Below are 14,245 nucleotides of genomic sequence, written 5' to 3' on the forward strand. Positions count from 1 at the left end.
AGTAAAAGCAGTCGGCCCATTTTGGGTTTAAAAACACTGTTTTTGTAATTATAACTTAAGGGTAAATTCCTTTTTGTAAAACTAAAGGGTAAATTACACCTGAGTTAATCCCAACTCCTAAGTTCGAGAAAGTGAAATCAACAATAGGGATTTAGGGGTACCATAAATTGGAAAAGTGACGTTTGAGTGCTTATGGGATTAATCTTGCTCCAGAATGACTGAATTTCCAAGTTTGCCCTCTCAACCCCGCTCCGCTTTCCGATTCCAACCCTGACGCCAACCACCGCCACCGCCGCCTCACCCCTGCATCGCCGCTCCGCCCTCCTTGTAATCTTTTCCCATTTTGCATGGGTAATCTGCAGAAAGGGAAAAGGAGAAAGAAGAGCAGCAAAACCATGTAGCAAATCAAAACCAAAACCAAAATCCTGTACTTTACTTAGGTGGTGGGTGTCGACTGTTGAAAATCGAGGGGTTTTCTCTGCTTCGACTTAAACTCCTCTTTCTGATCGCTCTACTGATCTTCCGCCGTATTTGTAATTATTCAAAATTTTATCTAGTTCCAATTTTATCTTTCTCTTTTCATTTTTCATCGGAGGTGTCGAATGTAAGGCCCTACTTGATGTGTTGGATCTCCATGCGAAGCCCATGACAAGCAGCCAAGCCGATTCGAAGTCCAGCAATTCCTTCTTGTTGTTGAAGCGAAGACTGGTTTGATCGCGAGTGGTGCTACTTGGGTGTGGCGGGGTTGCAGAGAGGGGAGGCGGTGGTGGTGGTGGTGGTGGTTGGGGGTCAGTGTTGGAAGCGGAAATGACGTGGGAGTGGGATTGAGAGGGGTAAATCTGGAAATTTAGTCATTTTGGGGTTGGATTTACCCAATTAGGCCCCCCAACCGCCACTTTTCAAACTTAGGGTACCTTGACGTCTTTTTTTTTTTTGTGATTTACCCTTAAATTAAGCAGACCTCATGAGAATTTGAATTTTTTTCCTTTTATTTTCTGGACTTCCAAACATAGCCTAACGGACAGGATTTTACTTGGAAAACTACTCTCTCTTTAGAAATTTAGATCATTCTATTTCTACCCGTTAGATGAATACGGGGAAAGGTTTTGGAATAAGCTGTCCCTAAACCCATTTGGTTTTGGTTTGGAACTAATCTGTGAATTCTTGACGTTATGGAACTCTGAATTTGCAGTTTCTAGTAATGACTGGAAGCAGCAGACGACCTGCTCGGAGCAGGATTAAGCCTACGGCAAACACTGGCAGTGATGATTATCCCAGTGATCGGAAATCGATTCAAAGAAGTCGAAACGATCGAAGTAGAGGTCACGATGCAATCCGTGTTATGGATGTTAATCCCAAAACCCTACTATTGTTTGGTTCCTTTGCGTTTCTAATTGTAATTTCTGTGATCTATTATTCCATGAAACCCGTTGAGGAAGTTCAGAAACTACGGGTTATTACCCCATTTCCAGCTCCCAAAGTCATGGATCTTCCACAGGTCAGGAAATTCCTAAGATTTGATCCTTCCAAGTTCTCAATTGCCTTTCTAAAGTTTCAACACTTAAATCTTGTATGATGTAAGTATGCAGTTTCAAGGTGAGCACAAGGAGAGCCTGTACTGGGGAACTTACCGTCCACACGTTTATTTCGGCGTCCGCGCGAGGTACTCTATACAACAAGCTTCTACTCTTCTAGAATGTCTTCCCTTTTTTTTCTTTTTTTAAAATTAATATTTAATTATATATTTTTCGTTTCAACTTTATGTTATTTTTGTTATTGAGGGATTATTTCTCTGTTATGTTACCCCATAGTGCTTCTATCTGATGATTTTTTTTTTCTTCAAAATTTTAAAGTTACCCCTGTTCAATTTTTTCAATAAGGCTCTTGCAATCTGCCTGCCATTAAATAAAGTTTTTCATTGTTAAGACAACTATAACGACATTTATTTTATTTTGGCTTCTTGTGTTGTTTCATCTTTTAATTACCTATGTAAGTTAAGGAAGATATGCTATACACTTTCTTCTGTTCAATGAAATGTTTTTAGCTGTCCAATATTATAATACTAAAATGAAGCATTATAATGGCCAGAGTTAAAACCATAATGATTGAAATGTTCTCCCCCCCTCCCCCCCGGTTCGTGGGATAATACATTGCTGCTAATTGCAGGACTCCACAGTCGTTAATTGCCGGTTTGATGTGGATTGGTGTGAAAGATGGGAGTTATGTAATGCGGCATGTCTGCCAAGACTCTGATGAGCTTAGCACATATGGATGGACTCATCATAATGGACGAGATTATGGACATCAGGTGTTGGTTGACCAAGGCATGTCCTTGATGACAAGCTTCTTGAAAACCAAGGGGAGCGGAAGTGGCTATGGAGGAGATTGGGCAGTTCATATCAATGTGCAAAATGAGAAGTAAAACCATTCTGTCATTGCCATATTTATTTTGTTGAATTCTTGTGGTTTGTTAAGCATTATTGAGTTGAGGAACTCAAAACTTGTACAGGTTTCAAACTTTTGTGCAACTTCAAAAAATTGATTTATGAGTCACAATGGGAAAAGTAATGCACCTTTAAGGTTTCTTACTGGTGTAGTTTCTGTAGCACCTTAGTTAAAGTTAATTGGTCAATCTTTTGTCCCTTGTATCTGGCATTATGTGGAAATATCAAATTTATCACGGATTATTTATTTATTTATTTTTTTGGGGGAGGTGGGGGAGCACAGGAAATTTGCTTTAGAAATCTTCAAAAAGCAAAAAATGAGATATTTAAGCTGTAGACACTATTCAGTAGTCATGGTTTCCCATTATATCATTACTATCATTGTTTGCTTTTAGCTGGGTTCTTTTTTTTTTTCTCAGATGAGTACACTAAAGAAGGGAGGATGGGGAAGGTGAGCGTGGCTGTGGGCTTAACACCACAAACTCACCAACTGCGCTAGGCAGTTGTTGTTAGCTGGGTTCTGTTTAGTAATAACTATTCTCGATTTCATAATGGCAATTCATATGGATTTTGGTGATGTATTTTTGGTTGGTAATTTAAGTATTAATGTTTTATGCCAAAATTCATTACCATTATTTTACATTTTACAGATCTCAACTGGAAGAGGAAAGAACTGCTCATATTTTCTTCTATTTGGCTGATGAAGGAGGTAAGGCTCTAAGCATTGACAAGGAGAGATTGGATATTCGTGATGGATCCCGTCTGACATTTGGATCACATGAGGATTTTGGAGGCTGGGAGCTCCATTTAGTTTCAGCGGTGAGAGCATAAAAAACTTCTTGGACAATAAATGGAACAGAAGATATAATATTCAAAGCATTGGTGGTGTGTGTGCTTGCATTTTTGTGTCCATGCACACAAGCAAAGCTGTAAAGAAAGTGTCATGAGATGAAGTGGGATTTGATTATAAATACACATATAGCTAGTGTTTTGATGTTCTTTGGTAGCTACAACACATGCTCAATAGTCAGCAATTCATATGTGAAAATGTTCTGCTCCCTATGGTTGTCTGAATTTCAATGGTCAAAATTGTGCTTCCAGTGATAATCCTATATCCAGCAAAGTGGTGTGAGCAACTGAGCATAGATCCTAGTCCGAATACCTTTTTTGAAATTTCTTTATGGAGTTTGGGTTATTTACGATCCCTATCGCTGGAGACTAGAGAAAAAGACTAATCAGTGTGAAACTATGAATGTTTGATAGCTACACTAATCTTGAAATGGTTAAACCTATTGCTGTGGGACATTTCCTGTGTGTAACTTTAGTTGCCTTCGAAATTGTTTGAAATTGTGTTCTCCTTTTTGCAGGATAACTTGGAAGTTCATTATTCTGGTTTCAGGACTCCGCACATGCACAATTTAACTGAACTTGTGCAGGGATCTCTGGCAGACCATGTATGCATTTAACAGTTGTAGTTACTTCTTCAATAGGTTAAAAAGTGCTTGGCTCTCATTTTCATCATTATCAGGGCTGATCTCTAATCTTATTGATTATTGGAATTTGCATTTTTTCAATTTCTAATGATAATTTCTCTATTCGTAATTTACACCAGGCAAGAAGGGTGCATCTTCTGCAGCTACCTGATGCATCTGATGTTTCTCCAAACATTTTAGTTTTTCAGGCATGCAGTTTATACTACATTTCAAACCGCGTTACTTATTTCTGTTTTCCATTTATTTTCTTATTGTTTAAACTGTTCTTCATTCATTATTACAGATTTCTGGGAAGATTCCTTTTCAAACAGATATTGCTTTTGTATCTGGAACTGGTTTGGAGAGTTCAAGAGTTGAAGAACGTGTCAAAAGTCTCACAGGTCTGTTCTTTGGATATTGTCTTTTTTTATTTCAAATAGGTTGCGTTTTGAGAAAAAACAGGTGGTATTTGTGGATTGAATATAAACATATTTTGCATCATCCCAGAACACCCCACACCCCCCCAAAAAAAAGATATAACAGTGAAACATTGAAAGTAAAATAGCTAAGTGATCCTGCTTTCTCACTATTAATGAAGACAAATCACTGTTGCTGATGCATTAGTCTGATCTATTCTGAACTTTGAAGGATGCATTCAGAATATCTTTACCTTTCCTGATTATTTGTTGGCTTATTATCATCTCAATTGCCAATTGTTTTAAGATGTTACCAACGGATTTTGAGCACTATGAGTTTATTAATTTAAGATGTTTCCAATGGCTATTTTTGAATTTCAGGATCCCTGCTGACTAGTCAACTTAATGAAAAACAAAAAGAATTTGAAGAAAAATACAGGAGTTGCTTTAATCTAACTGAAAAGGTATATCTGTAGCAACTTCTCAACATGATCAGTTGCACCTTGTAGGTATATATTTTTTCTTTTTGGTGCGGAGAAGTAAAAAGAATTATTTTTATAATTCTTTTTGGCAACTAGAAAGAATTATTCTGTTGCTTGAAGCAAATTTATAATTCTGGATGTATATGTTCATACCCATTTCACATCATATCTTGCTGCATATTTGCTCCTGCCCCCTATCTTTTTGTTGGACAGTCATATTCTGTCTGTTTTTATGATGCCTTGAGATAAATGCAGATGAGGACCACATAAAGATGGACTTTATAAAGTCTGGAAATCTTGTTGATTGCTTATTCATTATTTGTGAATAGTCCTGAGATCATTTTATTGTTACATACAGGTTGATTCTGAATCAATGATTGTTGGTATGGCTGCTATTGGGAATCTTTTGGGTGGCATTGGCTACTTTTATGGTCAGTCAAAAATTGCTCTTCCAAGAGATCTTAGTGTGAGTAATGAGGTTCCATTTCTATTTGATTTTTAAATTTACCTTGAAGTTGCATATCACTGTATTGGATGCAGCTGTCCAAAGAATTTATGCTAAAATACTATTTGCATTCTTGAGAATAAGTCTAATTAGGTGCACAAATTCGTAATTTAAACAAAAGTTTTCCATTGTCTACCCTGGAATGTTTGGTGTGAGTTTGAGGACCAAGTCTAAACTTAAGTTTTGAGATCTTTATGAACTATTCCTTGGAGGACCTATAAACTGAAGTTTTAAGACCTTTATGAACTATTCCTTAGTTGAATCAGAACATGATTTTTTATTATCCATCATATCACTACTCTTTGGCCTTGTGAGGTCTGATTTTGGTCTGCTGATGTGTTAGTAGGTGTTTCTTGGTTCTTTAAGTTATTTGTCCAACAATGTGGTTATTAATTTTTTATTTTTAAATAGTTAAAAGAGTATGTCTATTCACATGGTTGGTAGTGGCCTTACGTAGTTTGTAAGTAAGTACTTGTAGTAATTTCATATACATCTAAATAAGAGTCTGTTTTCATGAAACATGGGGTTGGGTATGATTAATTAAATGAAGCTTGTTTTTTGGAGTAGGGCTAATTTTTTCTTCTAATTTGTTCCAATCACATTTTTTTACTTCTCTAAACTAATTCAGAGTGCTCTGGAGTTCCACTTTTATGTTCTTGCATCCTAATTCTTCACCTTTGCTCAGTTGCAACCCAAATACCTGATTTCTACCCCCCATGCTTGCACTTTCTCACTCACCTCCGAATTGTCAGGTTATACCTTCCCATTTTCTCTCCTACCAATACTGTCTTTCTGACTTGTTTATAATTCTTTCTTGGTTCAATAGTTGTTCTACTCTGATAGAGATATGAGAATAGAAAGTTAATTGGCTTGCTCAACGTGAGTGTGTAGTTACGTGATTCTCTTTCTACTCTGAAACTCTGAGTTTCCATCTCAGATATCTTCCCACTCTCTAACTGGCCCTCTACCATGAACCGTATGTGGACCCCACATATTGGAATGGCTGTCAGTGCTTCCTCTCACGGCCATACAGTTGAGAGAAGGCCCAAATTGAATTTTCAGAGCAAAAGTCCTTCAGGTTGAACCTTATGTGGACCCTAAATATTGGAATGGTTGTTGGTGCTTCCTCATGTGGCCATACGGTTGAGAGAGGGCTTATTTCTTAAAGTACTTCCCAAATGACAATTTATATGCACAAAAAGTAGCAATTTTATGTTTTGAGTTTGTAACTTTGTCCTTCTTTTGATCACTAACAATGCTACATTACCTTGCCTTTTCGGAAGTCATCATGATTTCTATTTGTGCCAAATAGGACTGATCCATAATTCCGTATTTGATAGTGGAATTTCTTTCTTGCAGCTTAATAATGGTGATAATTTTGTTCCATATTGGCCAGCGGAGCTTTACACTGCTGTTCCCAGCCGACCCTTCTTCCCAAGGGGATTTTTGTGGGATGAAGGTTTTCATCAACTTCTAATCTGGTAAGTTACCTGCCATGCGTGACATTGTGTTGTTAATTCGTCTTCTTGCATGACTATTGTCGTTGTGCGTGTGCCTTCATGAACAGATTTATAAATGTTCTTGATATGGGAAGTTTAGCACTAATGTTGTCTGACTGTTTGAATAAATACTTTTTGTGCTTTGTGAATCTTTTTACCTTGAATAGGCGCTGGGATATTCGTATTTGCTTGGACATTATTGGACATTGGCTAGACCTAATGAATATTGATGGATGGATCCCCCGTGAGCAAATTTTGGGTGCTGAAGCTTTAAGGTGATCTAAAAATTCATGCAATAAGTTTATATCTTTTAGATCAAAATTTCACTTCTTATATATGAACTTCTTCTGTAATATGTGCAGTAAAGTTCCCAAGGAATTTGTTCCTCAGCACCCAACAAATGGAAATCCACCCACTTTATTTCTTGTTTTACGAGGTAAGATTTTTTCCTTTCCAATATCTTGCTACATTTATCTTTAAGGCTATATTTGGTAACCAAGAGAAGAAAAGAAAAGAAAAGAAAAAAATTCAAAAAATTTTGAATTTTAAGAGAGAGATAGACACATAAGAAATCCTTGTGTAATCATTCATTTTTTGTCTTATTATGTCTTTTGTACTATTTTCTTTTCTTTTCTTGGTTACCAAACATAGCCTAAGAGTTGGGGAGGGGTTTAATTAAAGGAAATTAGCCACCTTCATTCAGTGGGGATTTTATTATGCTTGTGATGATCTTCCTCCAATCTTTAATTATATTATCCTATTCTAAATTCTTGGAATGCACCCACTATGGATGCCACCTTCATTCATGAATTTTTTAATTTCTGGAAATTATCCAAAAAAATAAAATAAAATGTACACTAGAAATTCCAATTGGAGAGGTAATAAAGAAGGTATTCGAAGAACCACATGCCCCTCTAATTTTTGCATTCTTGATCTTGACCTTGTTATCTGCCGTTTGCAGTGCTGCACCTATTAAAATATGTTCAGATGCCCCCTTGACCAAGATTGTTATTGTAATATGTATTGTCAGAAGCTCACTATTTCAAGTACTAAACAAATGCCCCCCTTGACCTGACCGAATGCCAGCCCTCTGGCCGCCGGAAACCACCATGAACTTGAACTTGAACCTGAACCTGCAACCTCTCCCCTGCCTTCGTCCTCTCCTCCTAGCTCGAATCCACCACTTTTACCTTCTCCGGCTGTCTTCACTAATTCTCGGCCCTGGACTTCTATTGTCTCCTCTGCCTCCCCCACTCCTCTTCCTCCCTCTGCTGGCCATTCTCTATATTTCCACCCTCCTCCTCCTCAGAACTCTACCCCCGTTGGTCTCTGTCCTCCTGGTCTCCTTGCTTCTGAAATCTCTAAATGGAACAACTGTGTCATCGGCTCGTTCCTTGGTAGCCGACCACCATTCTCTGTGGTCAAAGCTTCTCTTCTTAACCAATGGAAGCCCTCCAGCTCTCTCTCTACCTATATGCTGGAAAATGGCACTTTTATTTTCAATTTTGCCGCCACCATTGATCGATCTGCCGCTATTGACGGAGGTCCGTGGTATGTGGGGAAAAACCCCGTCTTTCTCCGTCAATGGGACAAGCACCTATCCGTCGCCAAATCTGAACATAAGTCCATTCCCTTGTGGGTTATCTTCCCTAACCTCCCACTCCATTTCTGGTGTGTCAAAGGTCTAAGCCTCATCAGTTCCACCATCGGCAAGCCCCTGTATTCTGATAAAAGAACGAAAGCAATGGATCGGCTGTCTTACGCTCGTGTTTGCATAGAAGTTCAAGCTGAACAAATTTTGCCTTCAAAAATCACTGTTATGGATGGAGAGAGGGCTTCTCCTTTGAGCAGGAAGTGAAATACGACTGCTCCAACATGTACTCTCTGCAAGTGCTTTGGGCATTCAACTGCTCTATGCACTAAATCTAAGCCTGCTGAAGAGGCCTCCAAATCTTCAGATGCTGCTCCCAAAGACCCTAGCTTCACTGTGAAAACTTGTAGAAGGAAAAATAGAAAAAACAATAACATCGCAAATCCAAGTCGAAGCCAGCTGCCGTCGACCCTTCCTACCGCTGCAATCACCGACGCCTTACCTAATTCGCAGACCGAGGGTCTGATCAATGACCCTTTGCCCGCTGGTCATAACACGTTCTCGCTTTTGATGCCGCTGGTTATCTCCGTTGGAACTTATGAGATGCTTTCCTTTCTCCCCTCTGAAACCCTAACCTCCCTTCTTGTCGGCTCTGCTATTCCCTTTTCTAGCTCTCCTTTTGTGTCCTCATCGGTCACCCCCTTGGCTGTGTCCTCTGCTGTCTCTCTCCTTCCCCTCTGCTCCCTCTCCCTACTGGTACTCGTCCTCTGGACTTTTCTGCATCCCTCTCAACCTCTCTCCTCTCTCCTCTCTCCTCTCTCATCCTATTCCTTTAGTGGACCAACCCTCTCTGCCTTTATCTAGCATTGCCCTCTCTGAACCACCAAATCAACCTAAACCACCTAAATCCCCTGGACCAACCAATCCTTCCTCTGAACCACCTAATCCACCTGGACCAACCATCTACCCTGAACCATCTCACCCTTGGACCAATTTTAATTCGGACCATCTTCTTAAAACCTTTTCCAGGTTTCCCATGGACCACCCTTTTTTTCCGGGTAACTCCATTAACCCGATCCATCAACCGTCCTATCAATCCTACTACAACCCGACCCACCCCCATGACCCGTTATTGATTTCTTGTTTTCCCTAGTCTCCATCTCCCTCTACCGTAACTAGTGTGTCTTCGACTCTGCCTGCTCCAGGCGTGTTGTTGACTTTGCTCTTGGTCTCTGACGCTCCCCTGAGCTCCTCTCTGCCAGCTGTGGTCTCCGACGACCTCCTTGCTCCTGACGAACTGCTCTGCCTATCGTTGCTGCCGCTGATCACTGCCGCCTCTCTAAGCCCCATGGATCCTCCGAAGACCTCCTTTCTGCCCTCTGCTATTGAAGTCTGCCCTGTTGCTGCCGATGTTCTCCATGTTGCTGATTATGCCCCTCTTATTGCTGCTGATGCCTACCCTGTTGCTGAAATTGCTAATCAAGATAGGCCTTCTCCCCCTTCCACCACTGCTGAGAATTCTTTCTCTGATCCCACGATCAATCTCGCCGACGCCGATGCTGCAAATGACAATGCTTGCTCCGCCTGTGTAAGTACTACTTCACCCTCTGAGACGCATGAATTGGTCTCGGATGGCACTGGCGAACAGGCTACGTCCTTGCCTGTTCTCCTGGTAATGCATGCTACGACTTCTGGTCTCTCCATGCAAGCTAACCCCTTGGGTCTCTCCATAGAGACATTGTTGCTGTCGATCCCATAAATCACTGGAGTGAACCTGCTTACGTTCAATTGGAATCTCAAGCTTGTCCCTCTCGGGTCACTGAGAATGTTCGTTCTAGTAGCACTGCCGCAACTCCCAACCTTGCCGCTACCAACCTGTTACCTGCCACCCTTTGTCCCCTATCTTGCCTCAACCCCCTCCTCCCTCCCCCCCCCCCCTGCTTGTCTCGTGGGGATCCAAAAAGAAAAAATCCTCTAACTCCGCTTCCAGATCCTCCTCGCTCTCTAAACCCGACTTCAATTCTAAATCCTCACCCGCTGGCCCCTTCAATCTCAGATCAAAACCTCCAGCCAGGAAGCCTAATTCCAAGCCCTCATCCTCCGACCCCACTCTTGCTCTCTGAGCATTCGATGCCCCGCTCTCTCGTTCTACATGACCCCCTGGAGTATTTGGAACTTTCGTGGTCTCAATTCTTTGGCAAAGCAAGATCCATTCTAGGATTCGCTCCTCCAAATCCAATCTTTTGTTGCCTCCTTGAGACTCGTGTCTTACAGTCCAATGCTCCTCGCATTGCCTCATCTATTGCTCCCTCTTGGTCCTTCGCTAACAACTACCTCCATAGCCCTAATGGCAGAATATGGATTCTTTGGAACCCTTCCTATCTTACTATCTCCCCCTTCTCCTCCTCGGACCAAGTCATCCATCTCTCCATTTCCCACTCTTCTGGTTCCTTTGTTTGTTTTTTCTCAGTCATTTATGCTCATAACCTTGCTTCTTGCAGGCTTCCCCTATGGTCTGAGCTCCACTCCTTTGCACCCGCCACTGGCTCTAGCCCCTGGGGTATTGGGGGTGACTTTAATGTCATCCGTTTCAGTCATGAGAAGCATGGTGGTAATCTCGTCGACCCCTTGGCGGTTGATTCATTTAATGATTGCATCGATGATTTGGGGCTCAGTGACCTAAGATGGTCGGGCACCAAGCTCTCGTGGCATAACCGGAGAGCTGGAAACCTTTGGGTGGCCTGTAAGCTTGATCGGACTCTTGTTAACGAGGCCTGGCTGGAGACCTTTCCGTCCTCCCACGCCTGTTTCGACCTCTCCGGTATTTCAGACCATAGTCCCATGGATATCTATGTCCTCTGCTTCTGCTCCTTCGGCCCCAAGCCATTCAAATTCTTTGATATGTGGTCCTCCCATCAGGACTTTCTCCCTATTGTCCAAACTGCCTGGTCTACCCCCATCCCCCCTCCTCCCCTCTTTTGGCTTTTGCCAAAAAGCTTAAGTCCGTCAAGGCCGCTCTAAAGCTCTGGAATTCCTTCACCGTTGGCAACATCTCCTCCCTTGTCTCTTCCTGCCGCGACAAGCTGCTCTCCATCCGAGCTAAAATCCAGCATGACCTGCTTAACTCTATGCTTGCCGATGACGAGAAGGCCACTGTTGCTGAACTTGCCTTACTGCTTGGCTAAGAGGAGAGCTTCCTTCGTTAGAAAGCTCACATTAAGTGGCTAGATCTTGGAGATTCCAATTCTACTTTCTTCCATCACTCTCTCAAAGCCAGAAACAATGTCAACACCATTCCTAAACTCTTATCCTCTGCTGGTTCTGAGCTCCTTCATCCTGATGATATCAAGGCTGAAGTTGTCTCCGATTTTTTGGGAATCTTCTCCCAGCCTCTTCATTCCTCCCTTCCTCCCATTCCCCCCCATCTCCTCAATAAATTTGTCCCTGATGAGCTTCTTCCTTCTCTTCTTTCCATTCCCTCTGATAACGAAATTCTCTCGGCCATCCTCTCATAAGGCCAATAAGGCTCCTGGTCCTAATGGCTTCAGTATGGGATTCTTTTCCTCTTATTGGAATATCATTCGAAATGATCTCAATCTTGCGGTAAGGAGCTTCTTTTATAACCCTTCCTAGATCAATGGGATCAACCACACCTTCCTTTGTCTCATCCCCAAAAAGGAAGGTGCTGAATCAATGAATGACTTTAGGCCCATCTCTCATTGCAACCTGTTCTATAAGTTTATTGCCAAAATCTTGGCCAACAGGATTGGTAAAGTCATTGATTCACTGGTTAGCCCAAATCAATCTACCTTTATTGCTAGGAGGAGTATTGCTGACAACATCATTCTTTGCCACGAGATTGTTCGGGGGTTTGATCGGAAAGGCCACTCCCCCTCGGCTCTCCTCAAAATTGACATCCACAAGGCCTTTGATTCCATTAGTTGGGAGTTCATCTCAAATGTCCCGCTCTAAATGTCCTTCCCTCCTTCCTTTGTCCATTAGATTTCCTGTTGCATATCCACTCCCCGCTTCTCCGATTTAGTCAATGGTAGCCTTGCTGGTTACTTCCCCTCGAAGAGGGGAATTTGTCAAGGTTGCCCTCTCTCCCCATTCCTTTTCTCTCTCTCCCTAGAAGTTCTCTCCCGTTCCATTCAATCAGCCTCTGATCTTCATCTCATCTCCCCTATTCCCAAGTGCAAGGCCCTCTGCCTCACCCATCTCGCTTTTGCTGATGACATTATGGTCTTTTCTAAAGCTGACCCCCTCTCCATCTCTTCCATCATGGATGCTCTTCATTCTTTTGAATCCCTCTCTGGCCTCTCCATTTATCTCCTCAAGTCCAACCTCTTCCTCTTCGGTGTCTCTTCTGAGGCTCAATCCCTTCTTCTTGGCATCATTGGTTTCTCTTGGGGCTCCTTACCAGTTAAATACCTGAGCCTTCCTCTCATCTCTTTCAGGCTCTCTGGCCATCTTTGCTTCCCTATTCTTGATATTGTTAGGAAGCGGCTCCAGCTCTGGAAAGGCAAGCTCCTTTCCTATTCTAGCCGGCTCATTCTTATCAGATCTGTTCTCCAATCTCTTTACCTATTCTGGTTTGGGATCTTTGCCTTTCCTTCCTCTTCTATCAACTTCATTGAAAGACTCTTTTGTTCCTTCCTCTGGAAAGGCCCTGACTCCTCAAAATTCCTTCAACCCCTATCTTGGGACAAAGTCTGTCTTCCCAAATCTGAAGGGGGACTCGGCATCAGAAGAATTAAGGAGGTCAACTCTGTGGGCATCGTGAAGCTTATCTGGAAGCTTGTCTCCAAGCAGAAGAGCATTTGGGTTGACTTGGTTCACTCGTATCAGTTCTCCCATAACTCCCTCTGGACCTGCCCAACTCCATCTGATGCCTCTTGGATTTGGAGAAGAATCCTTTGCCTCTGGCCCCTCGCCATTACTGCCTGTTCCACGGTTATTGGAAATGGGCACGCGACTTCCCTTTGGATGGACCCCTGGCATCCATCGGGCATCCTCTCCTTCCTTGTCATCCCCAGGATCATCTATTCCTCTGGTCTTCCCAAATCCGCTCGTCTCCTCCATTCTTTCCCCTCAGGGTTGGACCCCTCCTGCCTCTCCTCTCCCCCACGTGGATTTGTGGTCCTCTCCCCCCCCCAATTCCCCCTGGGCATCGTGGTAGAGATGACAAATGTGTATGGCTCCCCTCTTCCAATGGCTTGTTCTCCTCTGCCTTTGTTTGGTCCTTCGTCAGATCCTCTGGCCCTGTTGTTCCTTGGTGTAATCTCGTCTGGTTCAAAGGCCATATTCCCTGTCACAGTTTCACCACCTGGAGATGCCACTCTAACTGCCTTCTCACGCAGTCCTTCCTTATTCACCGTCACATCCAGGTCAACCCCTCCTATTGCCTCTGTCCCCTTGGTCAAGAGGATATCCCTCATCTCTTCTTCTGTTGCCCCCTCTCTACCCTAGTGTGGAAAAAGGTTCTTACTCGTTGCTGGCCTTCTTCTAGGGTCATTCTCCCCTTTGAGAGGGAATGTATTTGGGTTGACATGACATTTGCCGGCTCCTCCATTTGTGACACCATTGGTAAGTTAGCTTTCTCTGCTACTGTTTCCCATCTTTGGATGGAGCGCAACATTCGCAGATGGTCTTCCAAATCCCGTTCCCCGGAAAATCCATCTACCTCGATGTTACCTCAAAAGTCCAGTCTCTCCACTCCATTCGTTCCAGGCCGATTCCCCACTCCTCCAGAAATGACCATATAATCTCCTCTTGGAGCCTCATTCCAGCCCCTACCCCCATCCCTTGACCTTCTCCCTGCCCCCTCCTCGTCCTA

The 14,245-nt window shown here is 42.6% G+C and overlaps 1 protein-coding gene across 3 annotated transcripts in view; it reads left to right on the forward strand.

Moving 5' to 3' along the window:
* Positions 1-338: 338 nt before the first annotated feature.
* LOC122074570 (mannosyl-oligosaccharide glucosidase GCS1-like) overlaps positions 339-14,245 on the forward strand; it is a 22,397-nt gene continuing 8,490 nt past the window's right edge. For 2 of the 3 annotated variants that reach the window (XR_006139000.1, XR_006139001.1), the window contains exons 1-12: positions 985-1,498; positions 1,590-1,663; positions 2,167-2,418; positions 3,095-3,263; positions 3,812-3,898; positions 4,057-4,125; positions 4,221-4,317; positions 4,714-4,796; positions 5,173-5,280; positions 6,679-6,800; positions 6,986-7,093; positions 7,181-7,254. Coding sequence is in view for 1 of the 3 variants with exons in the window: in XM_042639449.1 (XP_042495383.1) it covers positions 1,202-1,498; positions 1,590-1,663; positions 2,167-2,418; positions 3,095-3,263; positions 3,812-3,898; positions 4,057-4,125; positions 4,221-4,317; positions 4,714-4,796; positions 5,173-5,280; positions 6,679-6,800; positions 6,986-7,093; positions 7,181-7,254 (1,540 nt within the window). In the remaining 2 variants the exon portion in view is untranslated. Of the gene's footprint in view, positions 533-984; positions 1,499-1,589; positions 1,664-2,166; positions 2,419-3,094; positions 3,264-3,811; positions 3,899-4,056; positions 4,126-4,220; positions 4,318-4,713; positions 4,797-5,172; positions 5,281-6,678; positions 6,801-6,985; positions 7,094-7,180; positions 7,255-14,245 lie in introns of those variants that run through there. The other variant, XM_042639449.1, reaches the window with a different exon arrangement.

The sequence above is a fragment of the Macadamia integrifolia genome, chromosome 3, assembly GCF_013358625.1.
Source record: "Macadamia integrifolia cultivar HAES 741 chromosome 3, SCU_Mint_v3, whole genome shotgun sequence".
In the NCBI taxonomy this organism is placed as follows: Eukaryota; Viridiplantae; Streptophyta; class Magnoliopsida; order Proteales; family Proteaceae; genus Macadamia; species Macadamia integrifolia.